We start from the raw sequence: 25,024 nt of genomic DNA on the forward strand, positions 1-25,024 counted from the left end.
AAACCACGCCTTGGTTTATTTGTTCTATTACAAATGATCACATATAGAATACGAAATATACCATAAATATAAATTATACAATCCATGGCGTCATAACATGTCACTATATGAAATAAGTTTTAAAACTTTATGAAACAAGATGCTTTTTGATTCATCTATTACAAGAAAATATATGGATGATGTATTAACTTATCATGGTGTAACAAACCACAAGTATATCTCCATACATATACTTATTGCTTAACTTTTGAACATAAAAATATATTAATTAAAATTACTTTATTAACAAAGACATTAAAAGTTATACGCTAAGATCAAAATCATCTCATGGTATGGAATAAGAAATAACACATAAAAGCATGTAATCACATAAAACTTTTCAAGTATTAATTGCAAGCTCTGTCATGATAAACTAATAATAATCAATATCATGAGAAGCACAATATTATCACATCTACTTTATGGTAGAATATATAAACAAGTTGCATTTATTCTTCTAAAAGTCGGATAACTTTTATGAAAAGAAACAAATTAACCAATTTTCATACAATATTAATAGCGTATTGTAAGATTCACTAGAAATTTTTATTAGTACTGTAATAGGAATGTATGTACACAATATATTTGAATAATAAGATAAATGTGCTAATAATATAAAATTATTATTAATTCAAACTAAATCACAATAAATTTATAGTCACATTAATATAATAATTCAGCAACCAATTAATATTAGATATCTTAAATAAATGGTGCTAACTAAAATTCCAATTGAACATAAAAGTGAATATGTGAAAGTATGGTCAACATAATACGCCTAAGTGATGTCCAAAAATATATAATCGAATTGAATATTCAATTTTCATAATATCATGATTTTTCAAGTTGTATAGCACAAATTCGAATACAAGATATTAGTTCTTGTTTTGTTAGATCGTTTTAAGCAATTAAACCATGAAAAAAAAAACATATTGAGTTTAACAGGAAAACATTTATAATAAATGTTTCTACTATGTAAAACTATATCAAATTTACTTATCAAGTTAGACAACCAATGCATATAATTTACTTAATTGGATAAAATATAAATTATTAACCATGGTAGAAATATATATATATATATAAAAGAAGGTGGACAAAGAAAATAAGTGTGTACCAATTATTCATAAAAAGGGACACGGAAAATAAACCACACCAGTTTTCGAAATTCTTTTCAAAACCAAATTCCCATATTAGCCTAAATATTTAAGAAGGGAATCGAGGTTTCGTTACCTGGTGTTTGTGACGGTAATCAATGTTTGTCAATGGTCTGTTGGCGTTCTGAGATGGAAATAGCATATGCAACAATGACTCTAGGAACAACACTTTTTGGAAGAGTATGAAGAGCACCTTCGTGCTGATAACAGGTTGTGAAACAAGCCTAATAGCCTAAGAAAATGAGAAAGAGATGTAGGAAGAAATATGGAGATTTCAATCATAACGTGTGTAGAATACAATGAGATATAAGATGATATTTATAGGAGATGAAAACTTAGAGAAGAAGCTAATCTATATTAGGTATTGATAACCATAATATTAATATATTTATAACAGATACGACTAATGATTAAATTGATTATATAATGATGATTGTATTCCTGTTAGTAGCTTTAACTATTTTGTTCCGGGTAATAAATAGGGCCGAATCACCAAATACCATGCTAGTTACAATTTCGAATATTGATCCTGGAAATTCTTTTCTAATATACACGGTGTTTAACTTAGGGTTTTGTTAAAACACAGATTCTTCTAAATATAGGAAGTCGTAGGATGGGTACCAAGCAGACTCTGATTGAACTCAAACTATCGGTATTGGAACCGTCTCGTGGAAGTCTTTACGATACTAAATTTTAGGTTTTTGCTTTTCGAATTCTTGCTTGTAGATTTTAGAATATTTGTATTGATCATTGCGTTTTTATTTATCGTTGTGTTTTTTTTTTCCATTATCGTGTCTTTTTTTCTTTAACATTACGTCTTTTTTACTCGACATTGTGTTTTATTGCTCAGAGTTGTGTTATATTTTATGACCTGTTGTATCTTTGTGCCTTTCCTTGATTTAGAATCCTAGACTTAGAATGTTGTATAGGATAACTTAACCTTAACTTAATATGATAATAACAGGTCTTCAGTTTGTGTTATCATAAACATTATCTAACTTGGTAAATATAGAATCGCAACATATGATATATAGTTCATCTTACCCTATCCATGGTTTCCTTACTAAGACAAAAGAGAGACATAAGAAAGAACCAAGAGAAAGTATAGGACCAAAAATAAATGAATACTACAATTTAAAGAAATCAAGTGATCAAAGAAAATGAAGAAGCAGGCCTGCTGGGAGACTAGCTAACAAGAATTGTAAGTAGAACATCCTAGCTTCTTAAACCTTCTTCAACTTTTTCTTTATCTTGTTCTTCCTTTTAGAACTTCTATTGCATAAAATTCAGGCTCCCATGGTCCATTGCAAGGACAAACTGAAGCAGTAATTGAAAAGGCAAAACCATAATAGCGAAAAAAGACAAGAAAGATAGTTCAGTTGCGTTCGTTTTGAAGCCAATCTGGTCTGCCCAAGGTGAACTCTAGGCTCGGGTTTTTGTGATCCGAACTCAATCCTATGCCATTCTTTGATCTTGAAGGGTTACATTCCTGGAAATATTTAGTTCACAAGGAGTGAGTTATTTAGCTAAACGAACAAAGTTTCGCAACCAGACATATGATATTTTCATTCTACAGAGTTTTGATTTCTGGTTTAGTGACATTGGAACATGCATATACATCGTAATATTATTCATGTTACATGTGAACTTTTGCTTTTAAACAACGCCAATATTTTGAATGTCCCAAAACTATTCTTAAAAAATGGATACCTCGACTAGATGACTGTCATTTGGTGGTGGTATGGAGGTAGATGGAGGTCTGAGGTCATTCATGTCATTGTTCGTGTGCAGCCATCCCTCCCTATTGCTGAAACAATAAGTAGTCAGCATCAGTTCAACAGCAATGCACCATTGAGATTAGCAAAATGATTGTATTAACGTGAATTGCGTACATATTTAATGTAAAGTTTTGAGATATGCATGGTTGTTAACTCGTTATTATGAGCCTAGAAAATATAATAAATACTAATAGATACACATCTTGTTACAATCATAATGGATTATGTGATGTAGCTATATAACGCATCTTACTATATAACAACACTAATAAATACACATGCTCTTAAAATCATCACTTTTTTTTTTCAAAAAACATTATGGATTATATGAAATAGCTATATAGAGAATTTGGCAAGGTAAAGATAGATATAATGTAACAAGAATGTGAGAAACTACACAATAAACATAATTACTTTAGATGTTAGACCATCTCCACCGGGAAGGGGAGGCTTGTCAACGTGTCCAAGTCTGCATTGCCTGATTAACCGGCTTCATCTCTCCTTTTCTTCTCAGGTGGCACTCCCTTCTACTACACTCTGTTAGAATTACCTGCCCAATTCGATTTTGTAGCTGAATTTCCCCCTTATGGGCACCTTCCTCCAACATGGCCACTCCAACGAATGGCTCGACTTTGTCTCACAGGCGCCTTAAAGGCATCCCATTGATGAAAAACTAATATTTTGTTAAAAAATTCTGGAAACAATATGCCTAATGTGGCGAAATTTTGTATATTTATGAATCTTTGGTATTTCACTAGAGATACTAAGATAAAAATAGAACCATGAAGTTTAAGTTAGGGTGAAGTTACACCTAGGATTCTTTAGCTTAGCGGTACCCTAAGGTGGTGTGGACAGTTCAATGGCTATATTTAACAAATTTGTTTGTATATGTGTGAGTTTGACCTTATAAAACGACCAAGTTTTAAACCAAGTGTACAAATATAACTACGACCGATGATATCCAGTTGTTTTGTCTCTATATAAAAGTCAAGTAATGTGGTCTTTCATGTACCACAATTCCATAGTAACATAAAAAAAAGTTTATTTGGAGAGTATTTCCAGACAAATTTGCCTTAGGCTTAAATTCGTTTACATGTTTTTTGGCATATGATGTATAAAACACTCAGGTATTCTGTCAGAATATCAATCTATATTGACACGATGATGATGATAATATATATTTATGCTCAACATCTTGATTATGATAGTAAAGCTCTTTCAAGTAATTAATTAAATTGATATACTATTTAATTTTCTTATTCTTCAAGTTTTCTATTTTTATGCATTGTTTTCTATAAATTATAATATTCTTTGAAGAAAAGTAATCAAAAAATTGTTTCAAACTTTAATTTCACTTTGCTTGCTTAAAAAATCTTTTGTATCATAATCAAATCAAGATGCAATGATATAGTAGAAAGGATCAGATTTCATATTTTAACCTTTTTGCGTAGTATTTGTTAATGATGCTGCATCACATAATCCATTGATGAAAAATAAATTACGTTAAAATTTCATCAATCATTCATTTCAGAGTTCAATAACAATGAGAATTTACAATCTAGTTACTCTATCACAAAATCACAAACTAACAAATGACATTTAGTAATTCTTAGAAGTTGAAAATATATTAATATGGTATATTTGTTGGACCACCTAACTTCAACATGAACAAAATATACTTAATAAATTCTAAATATTTATCATAATTAGACTGCCATATTAAAGAAAGCTAGAATTTCGTTTAAAGCAAATCGTAAGAGAGAGAAACTGAAAAATGAAAAGGAAAAAGAAAAAAGAGAAATTCAAAGACGATATAAAAGATGGTTGTTGATTTGTTGCATAAACAGTACGTTTATGACATGTCAATCAACAATAATTTATAGTACAAACATCAACCTAGAAAAGATATATGCTCCAAACCAAACATATTTGTTTTGGTTATTTAGTACTCATCAAATCCAACAGATTGTGGTTGAGTTAGGCGTTGCAATGCGTCTGTATAAACAAAGGTTAATATGGTGTACTGGTGTAGATTCATGACTACTAAGACGATTGATCAACGTCATCAAAGATCATGTCTGATAGTCAGCACACATGCATAAGAAGAGAAGCTTATAGTAGAGCATTTGAAATGTAATAATTGGGTATAAAAAAATTAATATTTTTGCTTGAAAAGCAGAGATGGACATATTGGTGACAATGGAAAATTCCTACAGTTCTTACTGCTTGCAATCCAGCTAATATGGTTTGGAGTGCAGTTAGTTCATGGTATCAAATCCCACCCAAATTCGCGTCTACAATTCGTGATTTGTTTACATTGCATAACTCGGCTACGTGCGACATCAAACGAGAAAAGTGCTTCAAGGCTTGATCATGACGGCGTGTTGGCGTACCTAGAAGGCTAGGAATGAGAGTATGAGACCATTTTCTCTAGGAAAGATCCCAAGGTGATTGAAGGTGTGGAGATGATCAAGTCATTGGGATATCTTTGGATTAAAGATAGATCTTCTTTTAGATTGTAGTTCTGGAAAGATTGGTGTACTTTTTCTTTCTAGCCGTTGTGATGTTCTTGTTGGCCTCTTGGGTATTGAAAGTCTGCCGCGTTTAATGAAAGTTTCAGTTCAAAAAATGAAGTGGAGCACTTGATGTCAAGATTAGCTAGGGCTTTTTAGGTCTTATGTATCATATTATTATTTTCTTAATCGGAAAATTAAGGGCATTTTCAATTATAATAGCCAGTTAATATATTCAAATTTGATGAAGAACCGTTCATAATTTTTAGATAATAAAAATTTATATAATCTTCCTCTAACCAGCTTAATATGTTAAGAGTTATTATTTTAAATATTAATATTAATACAAGTACAATTTAATATATTAAATTGAGTTGACTAAAATTTTAATGCATTTGTGACATGTTTATAAACCAAAATATGACAAATTATATTGAGTAATTACTTTTTATTTTAGTGTAAAAAGTTAAATATGATGGTATATTAACTGTTTTTAATGTAGTGTGTTTATGAAGAAATTTGATGCTACTGCTATGGTAGAGTAATTATTTTTATGAAAAGAAAAAGGAAAAGATAACTGCTTTAATATCTGCTAAACCTATTTTAAAGTCTCTGCATGTACATTAGCTTTATTTTCATTCTTTTGATTCTTCATCAAAGCTTGATAAGTTACACCGTCGCAATCCCAGGTGAAATCTTCTCCATCAAAAAAATGTATATAATAAATAAATAAATAAAAAGCATATTAAAGCTGGCATGGTAACAGTTTTTTTCATATTAAATGGCCGGTGGAATGGTACAATGTTTTACCATTTTCAAGAACATATCATGCAAAAATCTAAAGGTGGTGCAAATTAGCTTATAGTTATATTATCAGAAACCATACCTTGAAGAATTGCTCCACAGGTTGGTCGCCGTGGCGGTGCCGGTGGTCGGGAAATTAGGGTACTCGGATTCTTGCTGATCACGCCTTAACCCTCCACTTCCTGTGGTTGAAATATCATCTTCTCCGGATCCATCTGATTGACCTTCATAAAATAATATTATTACAAAAAGTAAATGAATGAAATTGAATTGGGAGTATCCTGATCAATTGTTTCTTCTCCGTTAGAATTTGATAAAATGGCAATAGATTGATATAAAAGCCAACATAATTTTTGTTTTTACCATAAAAGTTCTATAACATGCAGTTAAATTTGAAAATAAGTAAGTATCTCAATCATAGTATTTGACCTTCAACCAATATTGTTACGAGAAAATAATAATAATAATAATAATAAATAATTGTTAATATCAAAAGAAAAACAATTAAAATGGAGTGGGATTATGTTAAGTTGAGTTGTTTTTTGTCTATTAAAATGAATAAAACGGCAATAATTAGATATAAGAATTACCTGAGGAAGCTGCAGGTTTGTCAGTTGTTTTGACAGTTCTATACATCTACAAAAAATGTAATATACCGAAATTAATATCCAAGAAAACCAGCAAAAATAGTGAAGTAACTGAGGGAGAAAACCTACTGAAAAAAGAAAAAAAAAAGTGTATTTTTGTTCAACCCTCGAGAAGTTGTACATAAAAGTGATTGGATTGGACTTGATGTGTCATTAATCACGAGGCTGATGTTTGAATAACATGAGGTAGCTGGTTTTATTATTATTATTATTGAATAATAATAGTTATAATAATTTGACTTACTTTTCCCTTATCATTCTGAAATCATCAGTTCGTACCCTCTTTCTCTCTCTGACTTAATACTGCTCTCTAATTCAGTCATTATTGCAGACATCGGCGACTGTGCCGGAGGGTTAATCGGAGAGAGAAAAGAGAGTTACAGGTCAACCAAATAGGTTCAGGTTCATGAAGTTTGCATACCTGTAAATGACTCTTGACATGAGCAAGTGTAAGATCTTTAACATCCATTAACTCCAGAACTGATTTGGGTGTTGCCCCTATTATTTATTAAAAACATAACTTTAATTATCATGATCAAACCAAAGAAAGAAACACAAAATATTCAAGAAAATCTTGGATTACTTTCATGGCCTCCAAGAAGCTCAACGGCATGAACAAATCTTGAGTGAAGAGTGCTGGTCCATCTCATCCTGGGTGCCCTCATACTCCTCTTAGCAGGAAGCTTTGGTAGAAACCTTGATCTCATCAAACCATGTGAGATTTCATGAGAAGCTGGTCCACCTCCACCATACTGGTTGTTGTGGTACGATGAAGGCAACCCGTTAAATCGGGTTAGACCACCGCAGCCTCCTGGCACGCGATAACCTGAAGAATTAGACGATGGATTATTAAGCCCAAAAGGCATGTGACCACTTGTAGCTCCAAAATAAGGTGAAGTAGATGCGGATGATGATGGATAGAAACACATCTTTGGATCTTTCTCCATGGATGAATGGTCCAGATTAGGTAGAAAAGGAAATGGATGGTTTTGATAAACTGGAATCCCTTTAATTGGCCTCAAACAATCTGATACATCAAGCAAGGATACTCCTTGGTTCAAATGATTTAAGTTGTGTGGCTGTTGATTATGCGTATGCCACCGATTGGTGTAGTTATGACTCGGATGATGCTGCTGCTGCTGCTGTGGGAATAGATTTTGAGGGTTTTCTTGATCTCTTTTAGGTAAACTTGTTGATGGATTTGTGAGGGAGAGGTAGGTATAGGATTGTTGTTGCGATTTGGAATTCGGTGAATCGATGTTACCCGAGCGGATCGAAGTTGAAGAATTTGGAAGGCTAATGTTGAGAGAGAGATCAGGAAGTTGGGTTGAAGAGGAAGAGGAGGATGGTGGTGGTGGTGGTTCTATGAAAATCCCTTCCAAGGGCATCTTCTATCTTTGTATTGGATAATAATTATAATAATAATAATAATAATAATACTAGAGATTTCAACACACAAAACCAAACCCTTCTTTTAACTCACTTTCTCCCACTCTCACACTAAGTGTGGCTGCTTTTTTCTTTTCATACTATCTTGATATATATGCAATCAAATAGATACCATGGAAATCAACAAAAGAGAAGTTAGAAGAACCAACACCGACACCAAACTAAACCCAACAAATAAAGAAAAAGTTTAAAAAACAAAGGATTGAAGGGTAGAAAGCTGAGAATGATTTCTTTAAATATATAAAAGGGAGAAGATAAGAGATGAGAGAGAGAGAGAGAGAGAGCAATGAGAAAAGTAAAACAAGGAATTCCAGAAAGACGGTGTGGGGAAGAAGGGGGTCTGGTTGTGTTCCTCGAGAGTATATCTTGGAAAATGACTCAAGAGAAAACAAGTTTCACACACGAACATAATAAATTCTTTATCAACTCTTTTTCTTGTTTAGAGACATAGAAAATATGTTTGGGTAGGTAACTTTTTAACAACATTTCATATGTAATACTTTTACTAAATTTACTATTCCAAAGTCTGTACATTGCCTTGAAATGGCTGGCACAAATAAATTGAATTCATTTGTTAACGATATTCAAATTTCGATTGGTTGAAATTAAGTTTTATACTAAACTAATATAGTGGAAAAAATATTTATCAATTTAGTATAGTCTCATAGGTTATTTTCTCAACGAATAAGTAATTCTGGGAATGAAATATTTATATAATTCGAGAAAACAAAACACAAATCCAAGGCAATACAATATGAAAAAAAAAATTTCATATTGATATTAAACAAAAGAATTAACAAATAAAAGTGTTAGTGCTTCAACCAGGTCATAAATTATTAAACCTTTCATTAAAGATAGACTAAACAATAAAGTATCTTGTATTTTTCCTTCCGTCTCGGGCTGTCTAACGATAACTTTTACAGCTTGACCCGTTGTAGTACCTTGACCAACTCCATGTCCAATAAAAGCAAACCCTACAGCCAATCCAGCAGCAATAACAGCAGCGGTCTCCTATTTTAATTTTATAAACCTAATTCTCATTAACTAAATAAAATAAAGGAGCATTGTTATATACTATTTGTTACTATACGTTATCAAATGTGAACGTAACAATTAAAATATATAACTAACCAACAAAGATGGATAATGGATCGATATTACGCCAAAATTTTATACTTAAAAGAAATTAAGATAACATTGTTAAAATAATTAATTTATTCATTAAAATATCGTTATAACATGAATTTTCTCCTTCGATTCATTTCTAACATGAATTTTCTCTTTTGATTCACTGTTTACATTTTTGTTGGTACGGAGCCACAAGCAAGAATTTTTTTTATTTTTTTTTATCATCGATACCGACCGAATTCACATCGTTTGCAACCGTATTGCCTGGGTTTTGTTTTTCGTTTTAAATATATTAGTTTGTTGGTTTGCTGCTGATTTTTTTTTTTTCATTTTTAACATTGAGACAGATCGAATTCGCATCGACTCGCGGCTACACCACGCTAGTTTTACCAACCGACTATATGTTGTTTTAAAATGAATTTTTAATACTATTAGGCGGTTCGCTATGGGCAGGGTGAGGGCGGGGTTGGAGAGTAACACCGCTGATGGTTGCCGCCGAAGGGGCGTTCAAGGCGGGGAGGGGGCGGCCTCACGAAGACCGACGCTATGGGTGGAATTTGGTGGGCCCTCCTCCTCATCCAACCATTATGACCGTTTGAATTTTTTAAAAAGAATTAACCTATTTTACTCAAAACAACATTCTATAAATTCTCAAACAAATTCTCAGATAAACACCATCATTTTACGCAAACAAATTTCTCTACACCATCATTTTACTCAAACAAATCTTTCAAATTTCTATAATCATGAATCCGAGCTCAAACGCAAACCCAAACCCGAACCCAAGCTCGAGCTCAACCCCGATCCCAAACCCGAACCCATGGGATTCGGCTCTATTATGGTGTCTAGTTTGCTCTCAAATGGCAATAACCCTAATAACTCTTTCATTGCCAACCAACAAAGTCATCGACCCTTAATGCCTCCTCCCATGTAACTGTTCACCGATTTGTTCTTTCGTCCGCCAATGCCGTATATGTTTTCGCAAGTACCCAAAACCCAAACACCCCAAACCCAAATACCCCAAAACCAAGTATCCGAACCGCAACTTCATTGTAGGTCCCGAAACCGGATCTAACAACAACTATTCTTGGATTAATCTCTCTAGTGCTAGCGGAAATCATACTAGAAGAACCGAGATCTCGGATCTTTTTTGGGTTTAGTTATTTTTGGATTGGAAGGCAAAGAGGAGAGAGTTGTAGTTGGTGAGAATATAAGATAAGATTGTTTTGCAAAAGGTTAGTGTGGGCATGAGTGTCTTGCAGTATTTATAGTGCAAGCCTCATGCGCAAATATTATTTCCTTGGGCCCAAACAGGCTTTGTTTATATATGGCCTTAGGCCCAAATACATGAGAAATTACAAAGACGATAACATACATAAGTAAAAAATATAAAAGACTTTAAATATACAAAATAGGGCCTAAGCCTAACAATTTCCCTCTAGTTTTTAGTATTGTGCCTCGTATTCGTCTCTAGTCGGTCTTATACTCCAAAGTGTCATCTTTAGGTAGTGTAAGTTCAACAAGCTTGCGAACGAACTTCTTTAGGCTTTAACTATCTTGTCGGTGTTTTGTATCCCATGATCCTCCTTGCTAAGGCCCATTAACTCATGTTAATCAAACACACGCGACAGATGCATGGTTTGGCAGTGGATCACGGCTTCACCTGTGTTATTATCGAATTCCCAGCGAAGGAAGTCGTGGAGGAGATTTGGCTCGAACGGCTCTCCGTGAAAAACCTCACGACCTTCCTTGGGCATCTTATATCTCCATGCTGTTCTACGCTTGCCCGTTGCTGGATCAATCTCTGTCGGATGCCTGCATTTTCGACCTTTATTAAGCTGGAAGTTGGCGTAGTGAATCTTTGATTCTCGATCCATGTGGCGCATGAACCAGCCTTCCATATTCTTTTCTCTAACACCATCACCTACAGGCCGCCTGAAGTAATTCATATCAAGCTCGGGCAGTGTGTGCATTTCGGTGGAATGCATGTCGGTGAGGTCCCCGTTTATCCATTGCAACGCCCACGACTCCCTGTCAACGTGGCACTTAGTATAAACGATGAGCACGTCATCGTGGTAAGGGTAGTTGTGGCAGCGAGCACTTCCACGGCTCGTCACACAATGCTACTTTTTCTTTATTGTCTTTGGAACTTGTGACGAATCTGCTGCTGGGGCAATCACGAGATCAGCTTTGGGAACCAGATCTCCGACGTCTTAAATAGGTGTGTCGGGACGAGGAGAGTAGTTGATTTCATCGTCCTTGTCAGAGATCCTGTCTTTGTCAGGAGAAGATACGGTACCCGTAAAATCGTCAATGTTAAATAAAGCATTGAACTCATCCTCTAATGCAGCGTCCCGATCTCTCACTCCTTTGAAGCCTCGGTAGTAGAGGGTTCTTCGTGTGGCTGATCATCATGTTTAGCGGTTTGTGTGTCCGCTCCACTACCACCACCGACTCCGACACCACCGTATCCTTCATCACCATTACCTCCTTCATCATCACCATCTTCATCATCATCGTCAAAGTTGTCGTAAACATCCTCCTCCTCGTCTTCATCGCCGTCCTCATCCTCCTCCTCCTCCTTAGCCTCTGCCTCGATCCTAGCAGCAGATCCCCCAACATCTGGAAGGCTAGGACCGGTACCTCCAGCACTCGACCCACCAGCTACGTGAGGGTTGAGAATCCCCACTGTAGCTTCACATTCAGAAGCCACCGCCATCTCAATACAAGCAGCAACACTCGGACCAGCAAACGGTAGTTGTCCTTGAGTTTTTTTCGCTCCCCCCGAGCTTTTCCAACTACCAAACATTGAATCAAGATGGTCCTCGAGAGTGTTGAATTCATCATCACGCATCCCGATTAGTTCTGAGGCCGCTTGATATTTGCTCGCCATTTCTTCCTTTATCTTGAGTTATAACTCGTTCAGACGGTCTTGGGCAGCAAGCTTTGTCTTCAGGGCTTCTATCTTGGTTCTGAAATCGGCATTTTCTAAAATAAGATTTCTAAGAGTCTGAGAAGTCCTTGTTGACTGTCCAACATCTTAACCCGAGATTCTATCGCCTCTGACTCGATCCACCAAGTATCCACTGTCGTCTTCAGATCAGCATCTAGTTTCTTTTAAAGAACAGAGGCAGATGATAAGTTCCTCTCCAAAGTAGACACACAAGCCTCGACTCTAGATCCCTCCTCACGATGATTAGCGAGTGACAAAGATTGATCATTGAGTAGCTTCTGCTGATTGTCAACTCGATTTTAGATGGTGTCTATCCATCCCTTCTGACTAGCAATCACGGCTTTGTGGAGGTTGCGCTCTTCCTCCAACTTGGAAATTCGTGCCAACAGTCCCATTTTCTCCTTTCCTACCTCCAACTCCCTCTACTTCTAAGTTTTCACATACTCAAGCAATACCCGCTCTCGTTCAGCACGCTTGATGTTGGATTCTTTCAGTGCGACGATCCTATAGATAATAGGATAGGATACACTGGGGCCTTTTTATACTTTCCGCTGGACAGGGGTTTGGGGTGTGTAGAATGTGGGTTTGGTGGTTGTGGGTGGTGTGTCTGACTGTGTAGGTGGAGTTATGTTTGTTGAGGAAAGGTTATTGATTGGGTAGGGGGTGGTGAGGTTATGGTTAAAGGTAGGGTCTATGGTTGGTTTGGGTTGTAATTTTGGGTTGAGATGGTGTGGAAGTATATGTTTTCTATGTTGAGGGTGAGGTTGTGAAAGTTTGTGACTTGATGTTTCTGGTGCGTAAGGGTGACGTAAATGTTTCTACTATGTAAAACTATATCAAATTTACTTATCAAGTTAGACAACCAATGCATATAATTTACTTAAATGGATAAAATATAAATTATTAACCATGGTAGAAATATATATATATATATATATATATATATATATATATAAAAGAAGGTGGACAAAGAAAATAAGTGTGTACCAATTATTCATAAAAAGGGACACGGAAAATAAACCACACCAGTTTTCGAAATTCTTTTCAAAACCAAATTCCCATATTAGCCTAAATATTTAAGAAGGGAATCGAGGTTTCGTTACCTGGTGTTTGTGACGGTAATCAATGTTTGTCAATGGTCTGTTGGCGTTCTGAGATGGAAATAGCATATGCAACAATGACTCTAGGAACAACACTTTTTGGAAGAGTATGAAGAGCACCTTCGTGCTGATAACAGGTTGTGAAACAAGCCTAATAGCCTAAGAAAATGAGAAAGAGATATAGGAAGAAATATGGAGATTTCAATCATAACGTGTGTAGAATACAATGAGATATAAGATGATATTTATAGGAGATGAAAACTTAGAGAAGAAGCTAATCTATATTAGGTATTGATAACCATAATATTAATATATTTATAACAGATACGACTAATGATTAAATTGATTATATAGCGATGATTGTATTCCTGTTAGTAGCTTTAACTATTTTGTTCCGGGTAATAAATAGGGCCGAATCACCAAATACCATGCTAGTTACAATTTTGAATATTGATCCTGGAAATTCTTTTCTAATATACACGGTGTTTAACTTAGGGTTTGGTTAAAACACAGATTCTTCTAAATATAGGAAGTCGTAGGATGGGTACCAAGCAGACTCTGATTGAACTCAAACTATCGGTATTGGAACCGTCTCGTGGAAGTCTTTACGATACTAAATTTTAGGTTTTTGCTTTTCGAATTCTTGCTTGTAGATTTTAGAATATTTGTATTGATCATTGCGTTTTTATTTATCGTTGTGTTTTTTTTTTCCATTATCGTGTCTTTTTTTCTTTAACATTACGTCTTTTTTACTCGACATTGTGTTTTATTGCTCAGAGTTGTGTTATATTTTATGACCTGTTGTATCTTTGTGCCTTTCCTTGATTTAGAATCCTAGACTTAGAATGTTGTATAGGATAACTTAACCTTAACTTAATATGATAATAACAGGTCTTCAGTTTGTGTTATCATAAACATTATCTAACTTGGTAAATATAGAATCGCAACATATGATATATAGTTCATCTTACCCTATCCATGGTTTCCTTACTAAGACAAAAGAGAGACATAAGAAAGAACCAAGAGAAAGTATAGGACCAAAAATAAATGAATACTACAATTTAAAGAAATCAAGTGATCAAAGAAAATGAAGAAGCAGGCCTGCTGGGAGACTAGCTAACAAGAATTGTAAGTAGAACATCCTAGCTTCTTAAACCTTCTTCAACTTTTTCTTTATCTTGTTCTTCCTTTTAGAACTTCTATTGCATAAAATTCAGGCTCCCATGGTCCATTGCAAGGACAAACTGAAGCAGTAATTGAAAAGGCAAAACCATAATAGCGAAAAAAGACAAGAAAGATAGTTCAGTTGCGTTCGTTTTGAAGCCAATCTGGTCTGCCCAAGGTGAACTCTAGGCTCGGGTTTTTGTGATCCGAACTCAATCCTATGCCATTCTTTGATCTTGAAGGGTTACATTCCTGGAAATATTTAGTTCACAAGGAGTGAGTTATTTAGCTAAACGAACAAAGTTTCGCAACCAGACATATGATATTTTCATTCTACAGAGTTTTGATTTCTGGTTTAGTGACATTGGAACATGCATATACATCGTAATATTATTCATGTTACATGTGAACTTTTGCTTTTAAACAACGCCAATATTTTGAATGTCCCAAAACTATTCTTAAAAAATGGATACCTCGACTAGATGACTGTCATTTGGTGGTGGTATGGAGGTAGATGGAGGTCTGAGGTCATTCATGTCATTGTTCGTGTGCAGCCATCCCTCCCTATTGCTGAAACAATAAGTAGTCAGCATCAGTTCAACAGCAATGCACCATTGAGATTAGCAAAATGATTGTATTAACGTGAATTGCGTACATATTTAATGTAAAGTTTTGAGATATGCATGGTTGTTAACTCGTTATTATGAGCCTAGAAAATATAATAAATACTAATAGATACACATCTTGTTACAATCATAATGGATTATGTGATGTAGCTATATAACGCATCTTACTATATAACAACACTAATAAATACACATGCTCTTAAAATCATCACTTTTTTTTTTCAAAAAGCATTATGGATTATATGAAATAGCTATATAGAGAATTTGGCAAGGTAAAGATAGATATAATGTAACAAGAATGTGAGAAACTACACAATAAACATAATTACTTTAGATGTTAGACCATCTCCACCGGGAAGGGGAGGCTTGTCAACGTGTCCAAGTCTGCATTGCCTGATTAACCGGCTTCATCTCTCCTTTTCTTCTCAGGTGGCACTCCCTTCTACTACACTCTGTTAGAATTACCTGCCCAATTCGATTTTGTAGCTGAATTTCCCCCTTATGGGCACCTTCCTCCAACATGGCCACTCCAACGAATGGCTCGACTTTGTCTCACAGGCGCCTTAAAGGCATCCCATTGATGAAAAACTAATATTTTGTTAAAAAATTCTGGAAACAATATGCCTAATGTGGCGAAATTTTGTATATTTATGAATCTTTGGTATTTCACTAGAGATACTAAGATAAAAATAGAACCATGAAGTTTAAGTTAGGGTGAAGTTACACCTAGGATTCTTTAGCTTAGCGGTACCCTAAGGTGGTGTGGACAGTTCAATGGCTATATTTAACAAATTTGTTTGTATATGTGTGAGTTTGACCTTATAAAACGACCAAGTTTTAAACCAAGTGTACAAATATAACTACGACCGATGATATCCAGTTGTTTTGTCTCTATATAAAAGTCAAGTAATGTGGTCTTTCATGTACCACAATTCCATAGTAACATAAAAAAAAGTTTATTTGGAGAGTATTTCCAGACAAATTTGCCTTAGGCTTAAATTCGTTTACATGTTTTTTGGCATATGATGTATAAAACACTCAGGTATTCTGTCAGAATATCAATCTATATTGACACGATGATGATGATAATATATATTTATGCTCAACATCTTGATTATGATAGTAAAGCTCTTTCAAGTAATTAATTAAATTGATATACTATTTAATTTTCTTATTCTTCAAGTTTTCTATTTTTATGCATTGTTTTCTATAAATTATAATATTCTTTGAAGAAAAGTAATCAAAAAATTGTTTCAAACTTTAATTTCACTTTGCTTGCTTAAAAAATCTTTTGTATCATAATCAAATCAAGATGCAATGATATAGTAGAAAGGATCAGATTTCATATTTTAACCTTTTTGCGTAGTATTTGTTAATGATGCTGCATCACATAATCCATTGATGAAAAATAAATTACGTTAAAATTTCATCAATCATTCATTTCAGAGTTCAATAACAATGAGAATTTACAATCTAGTTACTCTATCACAAAATCACAAACTAACAAATGACATTTAGTAATTCTTAGAAGTTGAAAATATATTAATATGGTATATTTGTTGGACCACCTAACTTCAACATGAACAAAATATACTTAATAAATTCTAAATATTTATCATAATTAGACTGCCATATTAAAGAAAGCTAGAATTTCGTTTAAAGCAAATCGTAAGAGAGAGAAACTGAAAAATGAAAAGGAAAAAGAAAAAAGAGAAATTCAAAGACGATATAAAAGATGGTTGTTGATTTGTTGCATAAACAGTACGTTTATGACATGTCAATCAACAATAATTTATAGTACAAACATCAACCTAGAAAAGATATATGCTCCAAACCAAACATATTTGTTTTGGTTATTTAGTACTCATCAAATCCAACAGATTGTGGTTGAGTTAGGCGTTGCAATGCGTCTGTATAAACAAAGGTTAATATGGTGTACTGGTGTAGATTCATGACTACTAAGACGATTGATCAACGTCATCAAAGATCATGTCTGATAGTCAGCACACATGCATAAGAAGAGAAGCTTATAGTAGAGCATTTGAAATGTAATAATTGGGTATAAAAAAATTAATATTTTTGCTTGAAAAGCAGAGATGGACATATTGGTTACAATGGAAAATTCCTACAGTTCTTACTGCTTGCAATCCAGCTAATATGGTTTGGAGTGCAGTTAGTTCATGGTATCAAATCCCACCCAAATTCGCGTCTACAATTCGTGATTTGTTTACATTGCATAACTCGGCTACGTGCGACATCAAACGAGAAAAGTGCTTCAAGGCTTGATCATGACGGCGTGTTGGCGTACCTAGAAGGCTAGGAATGAGAGTATGAGACCATTTTCTCTAGGAAAGATCCCAAGGTGATTGAAGGTGTGGAGATGATCAAGTCATTGGGATATCTTTGGATTAAAGATAGATCTTCTTTTAGATTGTAGTTCTGGAAAGATTGGTGTACTTTTTCTTTCTAGCCGTTGTGATGTTCTTGTTGGCCTCTTGGGTATTGAAAGTCTGCCGCGTTTAATGAAAGTTTCAGTTCAAAAAATGAAGTGGAGCACTTGATGTCAAGATTAGCTAGGGCTTTTTAGGTCTTATGTATCATATTATTATTTTCTTAATCGGAAAATTAAGGGCATTTTCAATTATAATAGCCAGTTAATATATTCAAATTTGATGAAGAACCGTTCATAATTTTTAGATAATAAAAATTTATATAATCTTCCTCTAACCAGCTTAATATGTTAAGAGTTATTATTTTAAATATTAATATTAATACAAGTACAATTTAATATATTAAATTGAGTTGACTAAAATTTTAATGCATTTGTGACATGTTTATAAACCAAAATATGACAAATTATATTGAGTAATTACTTTTTATTTTAGTGTAAAAAGTTAAATATGATGGTATATTAACTGTTTTTAATGTAGTGTGTTTATGAAGAAATTTGATGCTACTGCTATGGTAGAGTAATTATTTTTATGAAAAGAAAAAGGAAAAGATAACTGCTTTAATATCTGCTAAACCTATTTTAAAGTCTCTGCATGTACATTAGCTTTATTTTCATTCTTTTGATTCTTCATCAAAGCTTGATAAGTTACACCGTCGCAATCCCAGGTGAAATCTTCTCCATCAAAAAAATGTATATAATAAATAAATAAATAAAAAGCATATTAAAGCTGGCATGGTAACAGTTTTTTTCATATTAAATGGCCGGTGGAATGGTACAATGTTTTACCATTTTCAAGAACATATCATGCAAAAATCTAAAGGTGGTGCAAATTAGCTTATAGTTATATTATCAGAAACCATACCTTGAAGAATTGCTCCACAGGTTGGTCGCCGTGGCGGTGCCGGTGGTCGGGAAATTAGGGTACTCGGATTCTTGCTGATCACGCCTTAACCCTCCACTTCCTGTGGTTGAAATATCATCTTCTCCGGATCCATCTGATTGACCTTCATAAAATAATATTATTACAAAAAGTAAATGAATGAAATTGAATTGGGAGTATCCTGATCAATTGTTTCTTCTCCGTTAGAATTTGATAAAATGGCAATAGATTGATATAAAAGCCAACATAATTTTTGTTTTTACCATAAAAGTTCTATAACATGCAGTTAAATTTGAAAATAAGTAAGTATCTCAATCATAGTATTTGACCTTCAACCAATATTGTTACGAGAAAATAATAATAATAATAATAATAAATAATTGTTAATATCAAAAGAAAAACAATTAAAATGGAGTGGGATTATGTTAAGTTGAGTTGTTTTTTGTCTATTAAAATGAATAAAACGGCAATAATTAGATATAAGAATTACCTGAGGAAGCTGCAGGTTTGTCAGTTGTTTTGACAGTTCTATACATCTACAAAAAATGTAATATACCGAAATTAATATCCAAGAAAACCAGCAAAAATAGTGAAGTAACTGAGGGAGAAAACCTACTGAAAAAAGAAAAAAAAAAGTGTATTTTTGTTCAACCCTCGAGAAGTTGTACATAAAAGTGATTGGATTGGACTTGATGTGTCATTAATCACGAGGCTGATGTTTGAATAACATGAGGTAGCTGGTTTTATTATTATTATTATTGAATAATAATAGTTATAATAATTTGACTTACTTTTCCCTTATCATTCTGAAATCATCAGTTCGTACCCTCTTTCTCTCTCTGACTTAATACTGCTCTCTAATTCAGTCATTATTGCAGACATCGGCGACTGTGCCGGAGGGTTAATCGGAGAGAGAAAAGAGAGTTACAGGTCAACCAAATAGGTTCAGGTTCATGAAGTTTGCATACCTGTAAATGACTCTTGACATGAGCAAGTGTAAGATCTTTAACATCCATTAACTCCAGAACTGATTTGGGTGTTGCCCCTATTATTTATTAAAAACATAACTTTAATTATCATGATCAAACCAAAGAAAGAAACACAAAATATTCAAGAAAATCTTGGATTACTTTCATGGCCTCCAAGAAGCTCAACGGCATGAACAAATCTTGAGTGAAGAGTGCTGGTCCATCTCATCCTGGGTGCCCTCATACTCCTCTTAGCAGGAAGCTTTGGTAGAAACCTTGATCTCATCAAACCATGTGAGATTTCATGAGAAGCTGGTCCACCTCCACCATACTGGTTGTTGTGGTACGATGAAGGCAACCCGTTAAATCGGGTTAGACCACCGCAGCCTCCTGGCACGCGATAACCTGAAGAATTAGACGATGGATTATTAAGCCCAAAAGGCATGTGACCACTTGTAGCTCCAAAATAAGGTGAAGTAGATGCGGATGATGATGGATAGAAACACATCTTTGGATCTTTCTCCATGGATGAATGGTCCAGATTAGGTAGAAAAGGAAATGGATGGTTTTGATAAACTGGAATCCCTTTAATTGGCCTCAAACAATCTGATACATCAAGCAAGGATACTCCTTGGTTCAAATGATTTAAGTTGTGTGGCTGTTGATTATGCGTATGCCACCGATTGGTGTAGTTATGACTCGGATGATGCTGCTGCTGCTGCTGTGGGAATAGATTTTGAGGGTTTTCTTGATCTCTTTTAGGTAAACTTGTTGATGGATTTGTGAGGGAGAGGTAGGTATAGGATTGTTGTTGCGATTTGGAATTCGGTGAATCGATGTTACCCGAGCGGATCGAAGTTGAAGAATTTGGAAGGCTAATGTTGAGAGAGAGATCAGGAAGTTGGGTTGAAGAGGAAGAGGAGGATGGTGGTGGTGGTGGTTCTATGAAAATCCCTTCCAAGGGCATCTTCTATCTTTGTATTGGATAATAATTATAATAATAATAATAATAATAATAATAATACTAGAGATTTCAACACACAAAACCAAACCCTTCTTTTAACTCACTTTCTCCCACTCTCACACTAAGTGTGGCTGCTTTTTTCTTTTCATACTATCTTGATATATATGCAATCAAATAGATACCATGGAAATCAACAAAAGAGAAGTTAGAAGAACCAACACCGACACCAAACTAAACCCAACAAATAAAGAAAAAGTTTAAAAAACAAAGGATTGAAGGGTAGAAAGCTGAGAATGATTTCTTTAAATATATAAAAGGGAGAAGATAAGAGATGAGAGAGAGAGAGAGAGAGAGCAATGAGAAAAGTAAAACAAGGAATTCCAGAAAGAGGGTGTGGGGAAGAAGGGGGTCTGGTTGTGTTCCTCGAGAGTATATCTTGGAAAATGACTCAAGAGAAAACAAGTTTCACACACGAACATAATAAATTCTTTATCAACTCTTTTTCTTGTTTAGAGACATAGAAAATATGTTTGGGTAGGTAACTTTTTAACAACATTTCATATGTAATACTTTTACTAAATTTACTATTCCAAAGTCTGTACATTGCCTTGAAATGGCTGGCACAAATAAATTGAATTCATTTGTTAACGATATTCAAATTTCGATTGGTTGAAATTAAGTTTTATACTAAACTAATATAGTGGAAAAAATATTTATCAATTTAGTATAGTCTCATAGGTTATTTTCTCAACGAATAAGTAATTCTGGGAATGAAATATTTATATAATTCGAGAAAACAAAACACAAATCCAAGGCAATACAATATGAAAAAAAAAATTTCATATTGATATTAAACAAAAGAATTAACAAATAAAAGTGTTAGTGCTTCAACCAGGTCATAAATTATTAAACCTTTCATTAAAGATAGACTAAACAATAAAGTATCTTGTATTTTTCCTTCCGTCTCGGGCTGTCTAACGATAACTTTTACAGCTTGACCCGTTGTAGTACCTTGACCAACTCCATGTCCAATAAAAGCAAACCCTACAGCCAATCCAGCAGCAATAACAGCAGCGGTCTCCTATTTTAATTTTATAAACCTAATTCTCATTAACTAAATAAAATAAAGGAGCATTGTTATATACTATTTGTTACTATACGTTATCAAATGTGAACGTAACAATTAAAATATATAACTAACCAACAAAGATGGATAATGGATCGATATTACGCCAAAATTTTATACTTAAAAGAAATTAAGATAACATTGTTAAAATAATTAATTTATTCATTAAAATATCGTTATAACATGAATTTTCTCCTTCGATTCATTTCTAACATGAATTTTCTCTTTTGATTCACTGTTTACATTTTTGTTGGTACGGAGCCACAAGCAAGAATTTTTTTTATTTTTTTTTATCATTGATACCGACCGAATTCACATCGTTTGTAACCGTATTGCCTGGGTTTTGTTTTTCGTTTTAAATATATTAGTTTGTTGGTTTGCTGCCGATTTTTTTTTTTTTTCATTTTTAACATTGAGACAGATCGAATTCGCATCGACTCGCGGCTACACCACGCTAGTTTTACCAACCGACTATATGTTGTTTTAAAATGAATTTTTAATACTATTAGGCGGTTCGCTATGGGCAGGGTGAGGGCGGGGTTGGAGAGTAACACCGCTGATGGTTGCCGCCGAAGGGGCGTTCAAGGTGGGGAGGGGGCGGCCTCACGAAGACCGACGCTATGGGTGGAATTTGGTGGGCCCTCCTCCTCATCCAACCATTATGACCGTTTGAATTTTTTAAAAAGAATTAACCTATTTTACTCAAAACAACATTCTATAAATTCTCAAACAAATTCTCAGATAAACACCATCATTTTACGCAAACAAATTTCTCTACACCATCATTTTACTCAAACAAATCTTTCAAATTTCTATAATCATGAATCCGAGCTCAAACGCAAACCCAAACCCGAACCCAAGCTCGAGCTCAACCCCGATCCCAAACCCGAACCCATGGGATTCGGCTCTATTATGGTGTCTAGTTTGCTCCCAAATGGCAATAACCCTAATAACTCTTTCATTGCCAACCAACAACGTCATCGACCCTTAATGCCTCCTCCCATGTAACTGTTCACCGATTTGTTCTTTCGTCCGCCAATGCCGTATATGTTTTCGCAAGTACCCAAAACCCAAACACCCCAAACCCAAATACCCCAAAACCAAGTATCCGAACCGCAACTTCATTGTAGGTCCCGAAACCGGATCTAACAACAACTATTCTTGGATTAATCTCTCTAGTGCTAGCGGAAATCATACTAGAAGAACCGAGATCTCGGATCTTTTTTGGGTTTAGTTATTTTTGGATTGGAAGGCAAAGAGGAGAGAGTTGTAGTTGGTGAGAATATAAGATAAGATTGTTTTGCAAAAGGTTAGTGTGGGCATGAGTGTCTTGCAGTATTTATAGTGCAAGCCTCATGCGCAAATATTATTTCCTTGGGCCCAAACAGGCTTTGTTTATATATGGCCTTAGGCCCAAATACATGAGAAATTACAAAGACGATAACATACATAAGTAAAAAATATAAAAGACTTTAAATATACAAAATAGGGCCTAAGCCTAACAATTTCCCTCTAGTCTTTAGTATTGTGCCTCGTATTCGTCTCTAGTCGGTCTTATACTCCAAAGTGTCATCTTTAGGTAGTGTAAGTTCAACAAGCTTGCGAACGAACTTCTTTAGGCTTTAACTATCTTGTCGGTGTTTTGTATCCCATGATCCTCCTTGCTAAGGCCCATTAACTCATGTTAATCAAACACACGCGACAGATGCATGGTTTGGCAGTGGATCACGGCTTCACCTGTGTTATTATCGAATTCCCAGCGAAGGAAGTCGTGGAGGAGATTTGGCTCGAACGGCTCTCCATGAAAAACCTCACGACCTTCCTTGGGCATCTTGTATCTCCATGCTGTTCTACGCTTGCCCGTTGCTGGATCAATCTCTGTCGGATGCCTGCATTTTCGACCTTTATTAAGCTGGAAGTTGGCGTAGTGAATCTTTGATTCTCGATCCATGTGGCGCATGAACCAGCCTTCCATATTCTTTTCTCTAACACCATCACCTACAGGCCGCCTGAAGTAATTCATATCAAGCTCGGGCAGTGTGTGCATTTCGGTGGAATGCATGTCGGTGAGGTCCCCGTTTATCCATTGCAACGCCCACGACTCCCTGTCAACGTGGCACTTAGTATAAACGATGAGCACGTCGTCGTGGTAAGGGTAGTTGTGGCAGCGAGCACTTCCACGGCTCGTCACACAATGCTACTTTTTCTTTATTGGCTTTGGAACTTGTGACGAATCTGCTGCTGGGGCAATCACGAGATCAGCTTTGGGAACCAGATCTCCGACGTCTTAAATAGGTGTGTCGGGACGAGGAGAGTAGTTGATTTCATCGTCCTTGTCAGAGATCCTGTCTTTGTCAGGAGAAGATACGGTACCCGTAAAATCGTCAATGTTAAATAAAGCATTGAACTCATCCTCTAATGCAGCGTCCCGATCTCTCACTCCTTTGAAGCCTCGGTAGTAAAGGGTTCTTCGTGTGGCTGATCATCATGTTTAGCGGTTTGTGTGTCCGCTCCACTACCACCACCGACTCCGACACCACCGTATCCTTCATCACCATTACCTCCTTCATCATCACCATCTTCATCATCATCGTCAAAGTTGTCGTAAACATCCTCCTCCTCGTCTTCATCGCCGTCCTCATCCTCCTCCTCCTCCTTAGCCTCTGCCTCGATCCTAGCAGCAGATCCTCCAACATCTGGAAGGCTAGGACCGGTACCTCCAGCACTCGACCCACCAGCTACGTGAGGGTTGAGAATCCCCACTGTAGCTTCACATTCAGAAGCCACCGCCATCTCAATACAAGCAGCAACACTCGGACCAGCAAACGGTAGTTGTCCTTGAGTTTTTTTCGCTCCCCCCGAGCTTTTCCAACTACCAAACATTGAATCAAGATGGTCCTCGAGAGTGTTGAATTCATCATCACGCATCCCGATTAGTTCTGAGGCCGCTTGATATTTGCTCGCCATTTCTTCCTTTATCTTGAGTTATAACTCGTTCAGACGGTCTTGGGCAGCAAGCTTTGTCTTCAGGGCTTCTATCTTGGTTCTGAAATCGGCATTTTCTAAAATAAGATTTCTAAGAGTCTGAGAAGTCCTTGTTGACTGTCCAACATCTTAACCCGAGATTCTATCGCCTCTGACTCGATCCACCAAGTATCCACTGTCGTCTTCAGATCAGCATCTAGTTTCTTTTAAAGAACAGAGGCAGATGATAAGTTCCTCTCCAAAGTAGACACACAAGCCTCGACTCTAGATCCCTCCTCACGATGATTAGCG

General features: G+C 35.3%; 2 protein-coding genes across 2 annotated transcripts; both read right to left on the reverse strand.

Moving 5' to 3' along the window:
• Positions 1-2,203: 2,203 nt before the first annotated feature.
• On the reverse strand, positions 2,204-8,522 carry LOC143573775 (transcription repressor KAN1-like). The gene is made up of 6 exons (XM_077058571.1): positions 7,522-8,522; positions 7,360-7,436; positions 6,882-6,927; positions 6,374-6,515; positions 2,907-3,003; positions 2,204-2,685 (listed from the first exon to the last, which is right to left on the reverse strand). Exons 1-6 carry the CDS (start codon positions 8,324-8,326, stop codon positions 2,572-2,574), a joined length of 1,281 nt encoding a protein of 426 aa, XP_076914686.1. The 5' UTR covers positions 8,327-8,522; the 3' UTR covers positions 2,204-2,571.
• A 5,980-nt stretch (positions 8,523-14,502) lies between these two features.
• On the reverse strand, positions 14,503-20,836 carry LOC143573776 (transcription repressor KAN1-like). The gene is made up of 6 exons (XM_077058572.1): positions 19,821-20,836; positions 19,659-19,735; positions 19,181-19,226; positions 18,673-18,814; positions 15,206-15,302; positions 14,503-14,984 (listed from the first exon to the last, which is right to left on the reverse strand). The coding sequence occupies exons 1-6, from the start codon at positions 20,623-20,625 to the stop codon at positions 14,871-14,873; spliced, it is 1,281 nt and encodes a 426-aa protein (XP_076914687.1). The 5' UTR covers positions 20,626-20,836; the 3' UTR covers positions 14,503-14,870.
• Between the last annotated feature and the right edge of the window lie 4,188 nt (positions 20,837-25,024).

This window comes from Bidens hawaiensis, unplaced genomic scaffold, assembly GCF_021521415.1.
Source record: "Bidens hawaiensis isolate Kalapana, Puna unplaced genomic scaffold, B.hawaiensis_p1.1 tig00026632_1, whole genome shotgun sequence".
Classification (NCBI taxonomy): Eukaryota; Viridiplantae; Streptophyta; class Magnoliopsida; order Asterales; family Asteraceae; genus Bidens; species Bidens hawaiensis.

What these genes read in the sequence shown, in the direction of transcription:
- LOC143573776 (XM_077058572.1), bottom strand. Translation starts at nt 20,625, where the DNA reads ATGCCCTTGGAAGGGATTTTCATAGAACCACCACCACCACCATCCTCC. An exon ending in GCTTCTTGGAGGCCATGAAA is followed by an intron (nt 19,736 to 19,820) that starts GTAATCCAAGAT and finishes AATAAATAATAG; the next exon opens with GGGCAACACCCAAATCAGTT. An exon ending in ATGTCAAGAGTCATTTACAG is followed by an intron (nt 19,227 to 19,658) that starts GTATGCAAACTT and finishes CATTTTTTGTAG; the next exon opens with ATGTATAGAACTGTCAAAAC.
- LOC143573775 (XM_077058571.1), bottom strand. Translation starts at nt 8,326, where the DNA reads ATGCCCTTGGAAGGGATTTTCATAGAACCACCACCACCACCATCCTCC. An exon ending in CAAACCTGCAGCTTCCTCAG is followed by an intron (nt 6,516 to 6,881) that starts GTAATTCTTATA and finishes TATTTTATGAAG; the next exon opens with GTCAATCAGATGGATCCGGA. An exon ending in CTGTGGAGCAATTCTTCAAG is followed by an intron (nt 3,004 to 6,373) that starts GTATGGTTTCTG and finishes TTATTGTTTCAG; the next exon opens with CAATAGGGAGGGATGGCTGC.